Here is a 16,412-nt window from a genome sequence, read left to right as displayed (position 1 = left end):
CATCCAGGGATCTTAGGGAATAGAAACTAAGCTCCTCAGACTCCTAGGCAGCATCCTCCATCCCACACTCAGATGACATGGATGATGCTGAAAACCCTTGCGACACCTGGTGCCATGGTACTGCACCATCCCTGCATCACACAGCCTTTGAGGAATGGCCACATTCCTCTCTGTGATCTGGAGACTGTTTATTTCATCACTCCAGATCCTCCTTTTCTGATATGTACAAGCAGTCCTTGAGGCTGTAACGAGGGTGTCAGGGCAGGATTAATGCCTTGGGTGACTGCAAAAGGCAAAGGGGGCATGCAGAAAACATGGCTGCACAGGTCGGTGTCATGAAATCTGTATTTCTGCAGTCTTGTGGGGTCTATTTGCTCGGGCTATGCTTGCTTTCATAATTAGGTGCTGTCACCAAACCTTTGAGGCATGCATGGGATGGCTGTGTGCCCTAGGTCTGGCTCATCCTGCCTGTGAGCCTCTAGGTCTCAAGACAGCTTCTCTATGCAATGGTAGGAAACAAAAGACAAATCTTTTTCTCACGTATGGATGAATGTGGCACATCTGACAGCAAAATTTCTCCAAGGCTGCAGCCATGCTTTGGGTGGATCCTCAGGGTCCTGTCCCACTAAAATTGCAACTCACCCTGAATAGCTCGGAGCTGCCTGTCATGGCTGTTCCCATCAGCACTGTTCTGTTGTTTCTGAGCAAAGTTTATGCAAAATTAAATGCAGGAATAAGGGTGATGACTCTGCTATCTTCCTGGTACAGACAGCATTGAGGGAGACCTCACCACACCTGAGGGGCAGCACAGATCTCTGCTCTCTGTGGCCAGGGACAGAACCCAAGGAAACAGCATGAAGCTGTGCCAGGGGAGGGTCAGGCTGGACATCAGGAAAAAGTACTTCCCCCAGAGGATGCAGGGGCACTAACCAGGCTCCCCAGGGAATGGGCATGGCATCAAGGCCACCAGAGCCCAAGGAGCATTTGAACAATGCTCTCAGTCACATGGTGGGATTGTTGGGGTGTCTGTGCAAGGCCAGTGGTTGGAATGGATGATCCTTGCGGGTCCCTTCCAACTCAAGATATCCTGCAGTTCTATGGCAGTTATACACAAACATCACAGAGCCAGGTAATAAAGCCCAGGCACTTTTCCTTTGACATGCTGCACAAGGAGAAGGGTGCTACCCGATCTCTTCCTGCACACCAAGACAATCTGCTGTCTTCTCCATGAATACCATGATTCCTCTCGGAGCACAACAACAGCACAGTCCTATTTACGGAATACATTTCAACCAAAGCCTGCTTACTTCCTTCTAGCTTTGTGTTTTACCTGATGACTGGCCCATCAGATTTTGAGCTTCTTCGGAGGAATGTAAGGGCAGCTTTTCTCCTGAAGAGCAAAGAAGAAACAGGTTTAATGCTTTTCCCTTCGAGGAGATAAGCAATGTCACTTCATCTAGGAAGCTCAAAATATGATGAACATACTGTCAGAAAAGTAATTTCCAAGCAGTACTTTATGTACCTCCATCCCCTGTGCTCTATCTGCCTCCCAGGTCACCGGGAACATGCTGGCCTTGAGGACAAGGCTCGGGCCATGCCGGGGCTGGCTGTCCTCCCATCAGCGCAGCCCCCTTCGGCCATGCCTCCTTCCCACTGTGGGATTGCCATCCTGCCTGGCTCAGCACAGCTCCCCGAGGCAGTACCCCCGGCCAGCCCCGAGCTGCTCCTGCCAGAAAGGCACGGGTGTCCCGCTGGGAGAGCTCGGATGTCCCGCCGGGAAAGTGTGGGTGTTCCGCCAGAATCTGAAGCGGCACGGGAAAGCCCAGACTGAGAGCTTGCCTTGAGCACCACAGCCCCCAAAACATCCTTCAAGCCTCTCCTTAACCTCTCCCCATGGATATTGCCACTTTTTACTCGCCCTGCTCATTTCCATTAAACAACAACAGTTTAGAAAGAGAGAGAAAGTCTACAGGTAAGAGAAGGATATCTTGAAAGGGCGTGTGGGTACGTACCAGGGAAAGCGGGGGTGGTCTGTCCAAGGGGAGTAAAGGGGGTTTGCTGCATAGCCAACTGGTGGAGCTTGGTCAACTGCTGAGGGGTAGGAGGGACATTAGAGCTAAGAAGGTTATTGTCATAGAGTACAACAAGTCACACCGAAAAGCAAGAACAAAATTATAATGGGGAGGGTGGGGGAAAAGGAAAACAAACTGAAAAATAAACTAAAAAAAAAATCTAAAAAAAACCAAACCAGGAAGCCATGGTGAGACATGGCAAAAACATTAGCAGAAAGGACTTGGCCTGGGTATAGTGCAATAAAGCCCAAATCTTTGGCAGAAGTGCTTGGTCAGGGTCTGAAGTACAATACCAGCAAGAAGCCCATTCTTGGTGTCAGTTCAATTCCTTCTGCCTCCGTGCAGGGCCAGCTGGTGGGCATCACAGCCAGCACCCAGGAACCCTCTTTGTACCACCAGAGCCACATTGTCACCGCTTGTCCCTGCAGCACACACTCTTGTGCTGTGCCTCCAATGGGAAGGGCCTCTGGGACATGGATAAACTGCATTTCTAAATGCCAGCTCATTAGAAATATGGGCTTCAGTCACGACCAGTAGGTATTTCAGACCCTTGTATCCCTTGTTGTGCTGAGGAGGTTTTGCTGCCTGGTCAGGAAGTTTTATAGAGAGGTGTTTGTTTGGAATACATTTTGTGTTCAGTTTTACTGCTCCAAATTAAAAAACAAAACAAAACAAAACAAAAAACAAACAAAAAAAAAACCCCAACCAAACAAAACATAAAAAACAAAAAGACAGGAAAAGAAAAGAAAACAAACCAAACTGGGCTGAAGACTGGCAATGAGCAGGAGGGGAGACTCTTTAAAACCTCCCACTTTCACACTCTCTGGGAGTTGTCAGCACCATATCACCCTCTAAATTTAAACTCCTTCTTTTGCCCATCATCCCTGGCAATGGGGAGGCAGGAGTTATAGTTTCAATGTTTTGGGGGACAAGAAGACTCAAATGTCTCCTTGCTGCTGCAGCAGGGCTAGGGAGGGAGAGTGAGGAGGTCTGGCTGGCAGCAGTGAGGGGGAAATGCTGGGAAGAGCTGACCTGGGGGCCTGAGCACACTGGGGGAGGCTGGAGGGAAGCAGCAGGAAGGAGTGAAACACCTGAAAATTCCCGGACAGGTTACCTGTGGGATCCCTGTCCTGCCTGGAGAGGTATGAGGACACCCAGCCTCTGCTGCCTCAGGGGAGAGGTCTCACCACTCCACAAGAAGAGGTGTCTGCACATCTCTGTGTCTATTTTGGCTGTCTTTGGCTTATTTTAGCCAAAGGTGTGATATGATGGGTTCCTGCCACAACACAGCTGTCTCCAGATAACACTGGGCATGCTACTGCTCCTGCAGGAAGCAGGGACATCAGCATCTACTGTTTTTTAACTTCAGAACTATCCTGGAGCTGCACCCTGTTTCTGGAATTCCTTGTGACACCTGGTCCCGCGGGCAGGACTCCAGATGAAATCTCTTTGCCCAGTGGGCTCCAGCCATGCCCTGGGACAGGGGTCCTGCTTTGACACATGGGGGAGACCAAAATCTTTTCTAACACTGACCTAGTGGACCTTCCAGACATAGTTCAGATAGTGGTATTTATGCAGCCCCTGCAATTAGAGCAATAAACAAGTCTAGGAGAGAGAAGATGGCTGCATCCAGGTGTCATAGAAAAAGCTGCTATGTCCATCTCTTCCAGCTCATCCCCTCTGCTCTGGTGAGACTGTACCTGAGGTATTGCATCCAGCTCTGGGGTCTCCAGCACAGGAAGGACATGGATCTGTTAGAGTGAGTCCAGAGGAGGTCACGGAGATGCTCCAAGGGGCTAAAGGGGGTCCAAGAGAGCTGGAGAGGGACTTTGGACAAGGGCCCGGAGTTACAGGACAAGGTGGCTTCACATTGACAGAGGGCAGGGTTAGATGGGATTCTGGGAAGAAATCCTTCCCTGTGAGGGTGCTGAGGCCCTGGCACAGAGTTCCCAGAGAAGCTGTGGCTGCCCCGTGGATCCCTGGAAGTGCCCAAGGCCAGGCTGGACAGGCTTGGAGCAGCCTGGGACAGTGGAAGGTATCCCTGCCCATGGCAGGGGTTTGGAGTGAGATGAGTTTTAAGGGTTCTTCCAACCCAACTGAGTCTCTGACTCTAGGATCCCACAGCTTTTGGGACAGCAGGCAGCTACCCATCACATCACAAACAGCCAAAAACACCCCGGGCAATGCTGAAGCCCCTTATGAGCCAAAGCTTCCCCTGTCCTGGGATGTTTCTCCAGGGACAAAATCATGGCAGGAGAACACACTGGGCATTCAAAATTCTGCCTGCTTTGCAAAGGGCAGACACTGAACACAGACACCTAAAATGTGTTTAAAATGCCCTAAAAGCACATTCTAGACTGGATTCTGCACTGAACATTGTATAAAATGACCAATCATTGAAAGAACACCCTGAGAGTAAGGATGGAGTGAGTAGCCCCTGTACCAACAGCTTTATTCAGGAAATTTGCTGGGAGTGGGGCAGAGTGCAGTCAGCAAATGCATTTTAATCCTGACAATCAGAGGAATATAGGAACAAGGAAAACACTGAGTTGTTGGCACCACTTGCAAAGAAAACCTGGGATAAAGACTGCATTGATCTATCCTAGCTATACAGGTTATTTAGTTATATTCTGCTTTTGGAGGAAAAGCAAAGAGTACATAGTTAGGAATATTTCTTATCAACCACCACAGCAGGCTGTTCAGAGTACACACATACTGGTGTCACAAGCCAAAGCCTCGATTCCTCTAATTCCAGTGAAACCATTTCTCCTAGGATAAAAATCCAGCCTATAGCTCCTAAATGTTCCCATACGGGGCAGGCATTTGTGGTATCAAACAGCCTTGTCACCTTCTCAATCATGGAAAAAGTAATTCCATTATTTAGTACCCAACGCACTCACTGGAAAAGGGAACTCTGAGCTGCATCAACCCCATCAATCCCCATCCACGGGTGGATGACTGGAGAAGGCTTTCCACCTACTGCCACATCCTCACCCGCACTGCAGATCCCTGCCTCACAGCAGGATAGACCATCTGCAATGGGACCTGATGGGTATTTTATCCCCTTGGAAACACCTTTAGAAAGTCCCTGCCTTTTCTAAGAGCTTCTCAGAAGCTGAGCTTCACTGCTTTCCTCAAAGAAATCCTCCAAACAGACTGATTTTCTATTTCCCTTGGTAATTTCAGGTGCACACATTCCAGCTGTTGATCCCTCCATGTCCCCTCACAGGCATGGGAGCCCAGGAGATGAGCCCAAGCCTCAGTGAGAGCAGCTCAGAGCAGGTCCTGTCTCTGCACCAAGGAACCTGAGGTGAAGTGGGGGCTGTCCCCATGCTGCCCTGCTACCCACAGCAGCTAGACAGCAACCAAACCCAGGGTGACCACATTGGTCTGGGGGCCCTCAGCAAGGTGAGATTCAGCATCAACACCTTCCCTGTCCCTCTGGGACACACGGTGTGGGGTTTGTCCAATTTCCATGTCACCCAAAGAAGCACCCCTTCAGAAAGGCACATACCTGCCCAGGCTTGGAAGAAGCCAGAGCTCTGGCTTCTTCCCACCCCACCAAGGCACTCAGCAGATAAATATGACCTTGGATTACCAAAATTTTAAAGACAAGGGGAAAACAGAAGGGAAAGTTTTGGTTTTTTTTCCCCTGTTTTGATCATTTTGAGGCACAAAATGCACAGGTTTCTCTCAGAACAAAGGGATAGCACTGAAAAATGCAAACAATTTAGCATCAGGCCAAGTCCTCTGAAATAATAAAGTTTAGTGCTAAGAGGTTAAAAGGCTACTGAAGGTATTACAGATACTACGCATGGCCAGTTACTTTGAAAATACACTATTAATATTATTGGCTAATATTAATATTATGTGAATTGACAGTAGCATGCAGGTGACAGAAAAGTGTATAAGAAAAATTAGGGTAAAACTCACATCTGGGTGTGGAATAGCGTATTGTCCCTGAATTGTATAGGCCTGTAAAGGAAAAGCAAAGATATTACCAGCGCTGGCAGAGCATGAGAGAACTCCATCCCTCTGTTGGGACCCCCTGTATCACATTAAATTCCCTGGGGCACCAAATCCTTGGAGCAGGAGGGAGATGCTCCACCTCCCATTCAACCTAGAGCATGCTGAGCTATCTGACTTCAAGGGCTCAGGCTCAGTTTGTCTTTTTCAGAAGGAAAGAAACAGCTCTTTATAGGTGCCAGCATTGCATGGAGCAGGAATATCAGGCTGTGGCTGGTCTTTGCTGTACAAAAAAAAAGGATCAGTTGCACGGGGGTTGAAAGTGGATGATCTTTAGTGCCCCTCTAACAACCAGAACCTGTGTAGCAGGTGCACATTGACATCACTGCCCAAGCGTGATCCCAAAAAGCAAGCCAGCTCCTGTGAGCCTCTCCATATTTCCAGGTGCACAAGTCCCAGTGGAAGCTTTATATTCACGCAGTATATTCCAGTGCTCTGCTGGGGCATTGGAAAGGCATGGAGGCGAGGGCTGCCTGCACTGCGATGCCTTTCACCAGCTGTAATTGATAAATCCATGCAAGTATCTGCCAGGCAAATGGGTTTATGTATTTTTCCCATCCTTTATAGCAATCCTTTCTCTTTTTGTTTGTAAATAACCTCAAATAAGTACCAATCTGGGTGAAGAGCCAGACACTAGAGAGCCCAATATTTAGGACTTAACCAGCTAGCAAAATATATCTCACTTGTTGACACATTATTCAGATGATTCTGAAAGAAATGGCAGAAGAGATGGAGAACACTTTGAAAAGGGAGAGTAAAGATTGCCAAGAAAAATGAAAGGAAAAAACCTTGGAACCACCTGCAAATTTGCTGCACTGTTTGCAAAGAGCAAAGTGCTTTGTGTAAAGGAAACCCCCAAAATCATGCAGGAGGAAAAGGGAAAATGGCTGTCCCAGTGCCCACCAGCATCCCAGCACAATGGGGACGTGACAGAGGCTGAAAAGTTGCCTGTCCTGGTGGTTTAATTTAGCCATTGGTTTTTGATTAGAAAAACTCAGTCAAAAAAGGTAATCAAGGGCAGGAAGGTGTCTTGGACAGATGCAACTCAACTCTGACCTTTGAGGGCTGGTCCCTTTGGCAGCAGCTGTTGGCTGCTACATCACTCAGCCTACTGAGCTCCTGGAGGCTCATCCCACCCCAAACACCTGTCATCACTGTCACCAGCTGTCCTCAACCCACCTGCCCCATGCCACCCTCGGGCAGAGCCAAAGGGCTCCCGACATTGGGAAGAACTCTCACTTCAGAGACAGTTGCTTCTTCCCATGATGTTACTTCTGTCCAAGAAACCAGCCATTCACAGCAGAAGAACTGCTGCCTCCATCTCACTCTCCCTTTTGAACAGACCAGGCAGCTGGACTCGAAGTTCTTTTCCAGGACGGCTGCTCAGATGGAGTGACATACTCCTGATCCTGATGATTGACTAATTCAGCTTAAAACAGCCTGTGCTCTGGGCTTTGCTCCTGTTCTTAGTTTGTCCTTCTATTTATTATAATTGGAGAGAAATTAAGTAACTTGTGTGGAGCTGCTTTGGGTGGCATAAGCTGATAAGCTGTGGTTTTGTGGTGCTGGCCCTGCCTGGATGCTGGAGCTCTTGGGAAGGTACATCCCCTGCTGGATGTCATGCACCTCAGCAGAGTGGCATCTACAGGCAGGCCCTCAATCACCAGGTGAGGTGATGAAATGAGGTGGAGAAAGCAACAGTGCAAGTTCCTTCTTTATAAACAGCCGTGTGCTCAGTTGCTCTTGTTTCTGCTGATTTTTGTTTTCAGAATAACCTCCAGCTCACGCATGTGATGGTTATCCCACAAAGGAAAAACCACCCCAAAGCTCATGGCTGGAAATAGCACGAGATGTCTGCAAGGCTGCAGTGTCACTGGGGTGATACAGTGCAGGCTCTGGCACAGGGGGAAGCAGTACTCCAAACCAGCTGAGCGCCAAGGAGGGGGACACGGCTCTCCCATGGTGGCTGCCCTGAACAGAGAAGTAGCTGTGACAAGCCCTTCCTACGATGGATCAATTACAGCTACAAAAAGGTATTTCTAATTGAGCTGGAGGTACCAGAGAGCAGTGACATCCTCTTGTTCAACAATGCTTTTCTAATCCTCTCCTTCTCAACCACTGACAAATACTGAACTTGGGTCTAGTGAAGTAAATTCTAGCCCTTCCTTTGTGTCTCCCCAGGCTGGCTGTTCCCTTCTGCTCATTGTCCAGCATCCATCACAGGAGCCAAGCAAAGAGCTTTCAGTCCAGCTGCCGTGGCACACAACGGATGGGATGACACCATGCAAGTCAGAAGGCAAGAAACCTGAGTGCACTAACGGGCAGCGGCTGGTGCTGCAGTAAAAGGCTGAGGTTGGCAGTGGAGGCTGCAAGCGGGTCGGCTCTTACCTGACCACCTGCAAAAATGACAGGGGTGGAGGCGGGCTTTGGGCGGTAGGGAATGGTGGCACCTTTTGGTGGGGACTAGGAAAAGGGACAAGGAGAGGGAGAGAGAACATTAGAACAGCTTTCCTGAAACAGCGGCAAAAAGAGTGTTAGAAAGCACCTAACGGAGCATGGCCCCCGGGGCCACCACGGCAACACCCACACCAGGTAACACCGCGTTTCTGGACAGGAGCACACGGGGGAAAGAGGGGTTTCATGGGCAACAAGGACAACCTGGGGCATGGGAGATCCCCTGCCAAGGAACGGGCCCCTAAATGGCCTCCTGAACTGCCTCCCTCAGCTTTGCTCTGCTCTGCGCAAACCATATCACCTGCTCCAGGCTCTGGGAACCCTCCTCAGAACGCCCTGAGGAGAGCCTCAAACAGCAAGATGGGGAGGTACAGCCCATCTGAGCAACCCAGCACCATGCTCAAGCTCTTTGGCTGCCCTCATCTTCCTCACCACTGGAAAAGGGTCACCTTCAGGCCTTGGTGCAGGTCATCACCATCTGAGCTGTGACGTGGGTGCTGCAAGGCACCTGTGGTCAGCTGAGAGGCGTCCCTGCACATGGCAGGGGGCTGGAATTAGATGGCCTTTAAGGTCCTTTCCAACGCACACATTCTGTGATTCCATGATTCTGTCGTCTTGCTGCTCTCTGTCATGTCCCTGGGTAGGTCTGAGCAGAGCTGCAGTGAATGAGCCGCAGGTGTGATGCGCAGGAGCTGCTCACCCAGGTTCTTCCTCTGGTTTTCTCCTGCACAACTTACATGCTATAGGAAACATGGAAGTTTCTAGGGATCAGGAGAGATTTCAGCTCTCCTCTTCCTTTCTACCCAAAATTAAACAACTCAGTGACTGCTATATAAAGACAGGCAATAGAAATTACACTATCTCATGGAAAAAAAAAATTTCCTGTATGTTCTTTGGATATCTACTTGTAGGAAAGCAGCATTATCTAAATCCTGCTGCTAAGCACCTGTCTGTGGGAAAGCTGATCAAAGTACATCTCCAGCATCGCAAACCCACTTGTTCTTTTATTGCATTACAAATCTTGGAGGGGACGAGACGGGATTATCTGTTTAAGACTGAAAGGTGATATGGAACATCTCTATGAGCCATTGAAGCCAGGGCACTTTCCAGATTTCAGACTGCAAGAAGACTTGTGGGTCTTTCTCTTTCCCATGGCTGAGCTGTACAGAGAGCAGCACACCTTGCTTTGTGAGAAAAACTTTTTAATACACCTGGCAAGCATCACCTCAGGCTCATCTCTGCTGCAGTCTGATGATGACCCAGATGTCATCAGGTGCTGCAGTCTGCGACCTGGTCATCCAAAATTCCTATGGCAGCAGTGCAGCTGCCTGAGCATCACAGCCAGCAGGGATGGGTAATGTGGCTCCCGGCTATCCCTGCTGAGATGTGCTGCTGCCAAGCTGAAGATGCTTCCATCTGGCTTTGCATCACCTTCGCCAAGCCTTGCCATCCACATCTGAAGCTTTTCCAGTGGGAAACATGCTCCTTCCTGCTGTGAAAGGGCTGTGCAGCTAGGCAGAGCCTTACATTGGTCCCTGTTTTGTCTGTCTCTGGTATGCACCAGGAGTGGAATGTGTCACCATCCTGTGTCCCAGGGGCTTTCCTCCTGGAGCTTCTCCCATCTGAGGTGGCAGGTGTGGACATGAGGCATGTGGCTGAGGTCATCTCCAGCAACTGGTACAGCAGCATTTCTCCATGGCAGAGATCTTGCAGCTCTGCTTGTCACCATTTATCCCAGAAAAGGGCACCTTGGACATATATCCATGTGCCCTACAGTCCCTGCTCTCCACCAGCCTTCCTCACTACCATTCCCACTGTGCCTCACTGGAACACAGCCTTGTGCTCCCAGTTCCAGCTCCCCCAGTGCAGGGGATGCTCTGGCCTCCTCCTCCTGGTTGTGGTCTTTGTGAGGCACAGACCAGGTTCTTGGAGCAGTGGCTGTCTGTAGCCCCCATATCCTTCTCACAGCAGCCTGAGTGCTGCTGGGATGCCAGGCCAGGCTGTCCCAGCTTGCTGGCACCCCTCTGCCCTAAATCCACCCCCTGTTCTGACACAAACCACCTCCTTTGGGGCACCCAACCAGACAGGCTTCCAGTGTGGGACTCTAGAAACTACGGACAATGGTGGGGAAAAGACACAGGGTGTATTTCCAGCAGAGGTACCAGGAAATGAGAGTGGTCCGACAACACGTGGTGAAGGGTACGAGAGAGACGCTCTACAGCTCCCAGCACTCTGGTGGGGCCAGCTGGGATTTTTTTTCCATATGTACTTTACCCTCTTTGTTACAGACTGTACCTCCAGCATCACCACACAGATCTGTTTGACACACTGGATAATTGCGTCGGGTGTCCCCGAGATTGTCACCGCCCGCTCTGTGGAGTTGGGCAGCATGTCCCCCGCCACTTGGACCTGAGCACCTGTGGACTGGAGACAGAAAGAGAGAGGAAGGAGAAATCCCACAGCTGAACGCCTTTACTCAGAGCCAGCTCCAGCTCTGACACAATGCGCCTCCTGAGGGCCCGGCACACAGCATCCCGTGGGATGCTGCTCCTGTATCAGCCACACCATCCCGGGAAGCAATGTGATCCGTGATGCAGCACAGGTATGCCCTTTTCCAAGGCAGCTCCCCCTTGGATGCAGATCAGCTCCAAGGAGCTGCACTGAAGGGCAATAATGAAATAGAATCTGCCTTACCTCTCGGATTTCCTTGATCTTTGAGCCCCCCTTGCCAATGAGGGACCCGCACTGACTCGCTGGCACCACCAGCCGTAGTGTCACTGGAGGTTTGCTGGTAGCGGTGCTGTTGCTCATGGAGTTGGTTATGTCCTTGGGAAGGAAAAGTGCAGCACATCAGCCCTTGGTACCTGACCAGAGCCACCTCCAGTGCCCAGGTGGCACATCTACACACATTGTGGTCAGGTGACTAAAGTGTTCCCTCTTGAACACTTCTAGCGATGATGACCACTACTGCCCTGGGCAGCCTGTTCCCAGGCCTGACAGACCTTCCAGTGAAGAAATCCTCCCTAATATACAACCCAAACCTGAGGTTATTTCCTCTGGTCCTGTCACTTGTTACCTGGGAGAAAAGACCAACCCCTAAATGGCTACACTCTCCTTCCAAGAAGCTGTAGAGAGTGAGAAGGTCCCTCCTGAGCCTCCTTTTCTCCAGGCTGAGTCCCCCAGCCCCCTGAGCTACTCCCCATCAGACTTGTGCTCCAGACCCACCCTACTTAGAGATGTGTGAAAGGTTCTGTGCTGAGGCCATGTCCCAGTTAGTAAAATCCAAGCAGGCACTGCTGTCCCCAGCCATGGGCTGCCTCACATTTCTCACCTCCTCAAATTTGTAGGCGATCATGGCAAAAGCCTTGAAGATGGCATCGGTGGGGCCAGTGATGGTCACAATCCGCTCAGGGCAGTTCCCTTCTGAGATGTTGATCCTTGCCCCGCTCTGGAAAGAGAAGAGGAGTCCTGGAATAGCCACAGCCAAGCAGGTTGGGTCCTCTCTCAGCCTGATACCTGTGCCAGCCTCACAGCATTCCAGCTAACCTTCCAAACTCCCACCCCTCCTCTGCAGTGATTTCAGCCCTGCCTTATCCCAACCCTTAGAAAGGGTTTCCAATGTTTTATCGCAAAGCAAACCCATGGGATCGAGGTAAGACCAGCTCATGGGGTCATTGCCTGTGAAGAGTTTTGCTCACTGTCCTGACAACTCCCTGGGAGCTGCAGGCACAAAGACCCTGGAAAAACTCAAAGCATCTTACAAGTAACTTAATGTTTCATTAAATACTTGACTCTGGAAAATGTGACAGGAGTTTGAGTGTGAAGGGAAAAAACTGGTCCAAAGAGCTCTGGGGACAGCTGGCTTGCTTGTCCTGACCCTGGGAATTACTGCACATATCACACAGGGCAATATGCAGCTCTGGCCACTCTGCACTCCCTTTCTCCTACAAATCATCCACAGAGCAGGCTGCTCACCTCCTCACGCATCTTCTTCACGGTCTCTCCTTTCTGAAACAAGAGGGAAAACCAAGCCATTACTGAAAATTCATAGCTTCCACCTTTAAAACAACCCTACCGAAAATGCATCTCCCTAACACATGCCAATGTGTAGCCAAAAACATGGGAGCTGTGATGCCTGGCCTTGCATTCACACGTGATGGTCAGCTGAAGAGCTGAGCATGTAAATGATCAAATATGTATATACAAATTCACAACTGTGAATTTTCCCAGAGTTAGACACGCTGATGGAAAAATAAGGCACAAGCATACAGGGAAAACGTGTTCATGCTGAAAATCTTTGCCACATAAACCTTTCTTTTAAAACCACCCAAAAAAACCCCTAATCCTGTAGAGCCAGGACTTTCCAAAACACTGTGGAAACACCAGAGCAACTCAGGAAGCTTTTTTGGACAAGGTAAATGGAGTCCTCTGGCCTCAGAGACAGGGGCTATAGAATTACTTAAAATATAATTGAAATGTATCTGTGTTACATTTTTAGTATCTCTTAATGAAGTTATTTGTTGAAAACACCAGAGCAACATGACTGTAGACGCCCAGCCATCACCCAGTGAAGCAGCTGGAAACAGTTTGGTGGTTGGTGAAGTTTTTAGGGGAATGGTCTTTTGACCCCTTTGTGGGTTTCTCCTAATTTCTGGCTCACAAATGCAGCACCTAGCTCAGGCACCCAACACTTTTCAAGACATCCCAGGGAAGAGGTGACTATGGCATATGCCACACCACAGGTGCAGGAGCAGTATCAAAGGTACATTAAAAGGCATCCTTACCTTCCCAATGATGCTTCCAACTTCCTACACAGAGAAAAAGCCAAAACCAGAGGAACTGACATTAGAAAACATGATAAGAATCCAACCCAACCCTATAATGAAGCGAAGACCTGGTGGACATTGTTCCCAGCAGAGGGACAGGGTTGAGGGGCAGGAATGAGAGGGAGCAGGAGCACCATGCCGCCCTCCCCACCAGCAGGACAGCTATTCCTGGGGCTGGGACAGCTGGACAGAGCTGTGTATGGGGCTGGGCAGGTGGGACAGGGACCTGTGAGGACACCCCCACTGTGGGAGCCCCTTACCTTGCCGTGCATCAGCAGCCGGATGGTGAGGGTGACATTGAGGCCGCCTTCAGAGACCTTGGACTCCATTTCCTACCGGGAACAGGAGACGTCCGCTAGCTGGGAGAGCAGCCCAGCACAGGCAGCACCTTGGAGGGATCACCTGGGGACACAGCGGGGAAGGCTGGCTCTCAGAATAAGTTCCTCGGGGTGGGACAGACCCCACAGAGTAGCTAAAAAACAACTCTGGACCCGGGCATCAGATGAGCAGCCTGGTCAAGGGCCAGCGGCTGCAGTGGGGCTTTAAAGCGACCACAGCACCTAACTAACAAACCAAGGTTCACCATTTCCAGCATAAAGAAAACCACAAGGCACCTTTTCTGTGGTCAGGATTGTCTATCTGACTCCAGGAGCACTGAATGAGAAGGACAGAACTGGCATCCTGGTTGCCACACATCCTGACCTGAGAGCTCCCAGCTGGACAGACTGTGGACCACACCCCTTCCAGCCACTCATGTCACAAATATCTAAGGAAACCATGCTGTTTTCCTTTTCCATTCTCTCTCTTTCCTCCTCTGCCCTCTAGAGGGTCACTGATGTTTTGAAGTCAAGAGGGTGAAATAAATAAAAACCACAGAATGGCAACAAATCCTTCATTTTTCACGCCTGATGCCTCTTTAGGAGCATCTCTGCATGAGGACGTGGCATATGAAATGTCCCTGCAGCCCATTGCATGGGGAAAGCAGTCCTGTCCCAGAGGGAGGTGCCAGCATTCTTCTATATGCAATGCTGAGGGATACAGAGCAATTCTCCCTCGCGTTATTTAATCCCTCAGTCTGTATCAGATGGGAGATTTTTCATCCTGCTCACAAGCATCTGGCATTTCCCTTTGCTCAGAGAGGGACTTATGTGAGCAAATAAAGCAGAAGATAAACAAGTTCTCAAGTACTGCTTTAATGCAAGTCAGGATGAATAAACAGCAGCAATGCACAGACCGTGGCTGGGATATGGGTTTGATGCAAAACCTCTTCCCAGAGGTTATTATGAAACCCAAAACGAATAAACCCACGTGGTTTGCAGGGGGATAGAATTCCCCGAAGCTAAAGGACACTGGCTCACTGGGAATGAGGCTGCTGATGACCTACATGCAAACATGGGGCTTGAGGCTGCTGCATGTTACAAATGAAAAAAAAAGATGGAATCCTCACAAGAAGGATAAGAAATTAAATGTGCTGAACACCAAAACAGATTCACTAGCACAGGCTGCCCAGAGGGTTGTGGGGCCCTGATCCCTGACAGCGTCCAAGGCCAGGTTGGACAGGGCTTGGAGCAGCCTGGGAGAGTGGAAGGTGTCCCTGCCCATGGTGGGGGTGAAATGAGATGAGCTTTAAGGTCCCTTCCAACCCAAGCTATCTGGTTCTATGTCAAGCCAAAAGGTGCTTTTAAGGGTGGGGAGAAGGAGAATATTTCCAAGGGAAAAAGCGACAACATTGGAGACTAAAGTAACAGGAATAGGCTGAGAGACTGTAACAGAACAGGCAAGATCAGGAATTTTCAAGACTGAGCCAACTGTAAGGTGTACAATGAAGGAAAATAGTAACTAGCTGTGTTGGTTAACCCCAGGCTGACTCCTATGCATGGGAGGCAGTGCCAGAAAGGGTCAATAAGCAGACAGGTGGAGGTCAGCATTTCCAGTGCTCACAATGTGCCAGGAGACAAACTCCTCACCAGAGACATCACAGAATCATAAAATGGTTTGGGTTGGAAGGGAACTTAAGATATCCCATTCCACTCCCCTGCCATGGGCAGCGACACCTTCCACTGTCCCAGGCTGCTCCAAGCCCTGGAGTCCAACCTCGCCTTGGACACTTCCAGGGATCCAGCTTCTCCAGGCACCCTGTGCCAGGGCCTCTCCATCCTCACAAGGAAGAATTTCTTCCTAAAATCTCATCTAATCCTCCCTTCTTTCAGTCTAAAGCCATTCGCCCTGGTCCTGTGGCAGGGAGGGTGTTTGCCATCCCCAGCTCCACATCCCTTGCAGGAGGAACCCTGCATCAGGCTGTTACGTAAATGCTTCCAATTGATTGAAAAAGTGGGTCATGTGTTAGCCAAATGCTCCTGGCTTTATCAGCATTATTAAATTAAACACGCTTCATGCTCCAGTGAGCAGGAAAGCTATATTGGCCTTTTCTTAATCATACTAGTGAAAGGTAAGTGTTTTATAGGGGGCTCATGAGCTCAATGGAGGGCATGGCAACAACAGATCCGAAGCATTTACTCTGGGCACAGGCCTCCCCCAACAGCCCTCCTTCTACATGGACAAAGGGCTGGGAAAATTATCCCCCAGAGTGTCATTTTGAGCATTTCAGAGCATTCCCTGCCTGGAGAGAACAATCTCAGCCCCTTCCTCTTCACCTTGTGTTCTGCCTTGTTCACCACAGCTTTGAAATGGCTCCTTTGTCCCCCACTTGAAAGCCCCGAGGACACCATTACATGCGGCCCAACGGACAGAGGAGATACAGAGCCCAGCTCCAGCCCAGTGCGAAGCAGGTGCAGCCCCACAGAGGTCAAAGACATGGAATTAGGAGACAGAAGTGTCAAGCTAGGCCCCAGAAGGGAAGTTGCACAGTGAGTCAAGCGAGGCTCTGCCAAGCATCACACCTGGGCAACCACAGGTGGAGGACTGGAGCATCCTTCTTCCATGCATGAGGAGCAGCCAAAAGGTTTTGCACCACAACAAGGGGAGATCTGCCCCAAAGCAGGACTATGTCCTTCCAAAGGATGATCCCATGCCA

At 49.9% G+C, this 16,412-nt stretch overlaps 1 protein-coding gene across 15 annotated transcripts in view; it reads right to left on the bottom strand.

Annotated features, from left to right (window-relative positions):
- PCBP3 (poly(rC) binding protein 3) overlaps positions 1-16,412 on the bottom strand; it is a 43,232-nt gene that overhangs the window by 13,262 nt on the left and 13,558 nt on the right. For 3 of the 15 annotated variants that reach the window (XM_054515366.1, XM_054515365.1, XM_036386549.2), the window contains exons 2-11: positions 13,639-13,780; positions 13,337-13,360; positions 12,528-12,560; positions 11,884-12,000; positions 11,247-11,378; positions 10,848-10,976; positions 8,418-8,561; positions 6,006-6,047; positions 2,013-2,091; positions 1,331-1,390 (exon numbers count right to left, since the gene is read on the bottom strand). In XM_054515366.1, coding sequence (XP_054371341.1) covers positions 1,331-1,390; positions 2,013-2,091; positions 6,006-6,047; positions 8,418-8,561; positions 10,848-10,976; positions 11,247-11,378; positions 11,884-12,000; positions 12,528-12,560; positions 13,337-13,360; positions 13,639-13,707 — 829 coding nt within the window. In that variant the 5' untranslated portion in view covers positions 13,708-13,780. The remainder of the gene's footprint in view (positions 1-1,330; positions 1,391-2,012; positions 2,092-6,005; positions 6,048-8,417; positions 8,562-10,847; positions 10,977-11,246; positions 11,379-11,883; positions 12,001-12,527; positions 12,561-13,336; positions 13,361-13,638; positions 13,781-16,412) is intronic. The other 12 variants (XM_036386548.2, XM_036386550.2, XM_036386551.2 and 9 more) reach the window with 8 other exon arrangements.

The sequence above is a fragment of the Molothrus ater genome, chromosome 7 (genome assembly GCF_012460135.2).
Source record: "Molothrus ater isolate BHLD 08-10-18 breed brown headed cowbird chromosome 7, BPBGC_Mater_1.1, whole genome shotgun sequence".
NCBI lineage: Eukaryota > Metazoa > Chordata > Aves > Passeriformes > Icteridae > Molothrus > Molothrus ater.
Note: the sequence above shows the minus strand (reverse complement) of the source record. Positions and strands in the feature narration are given on the sequence as shown.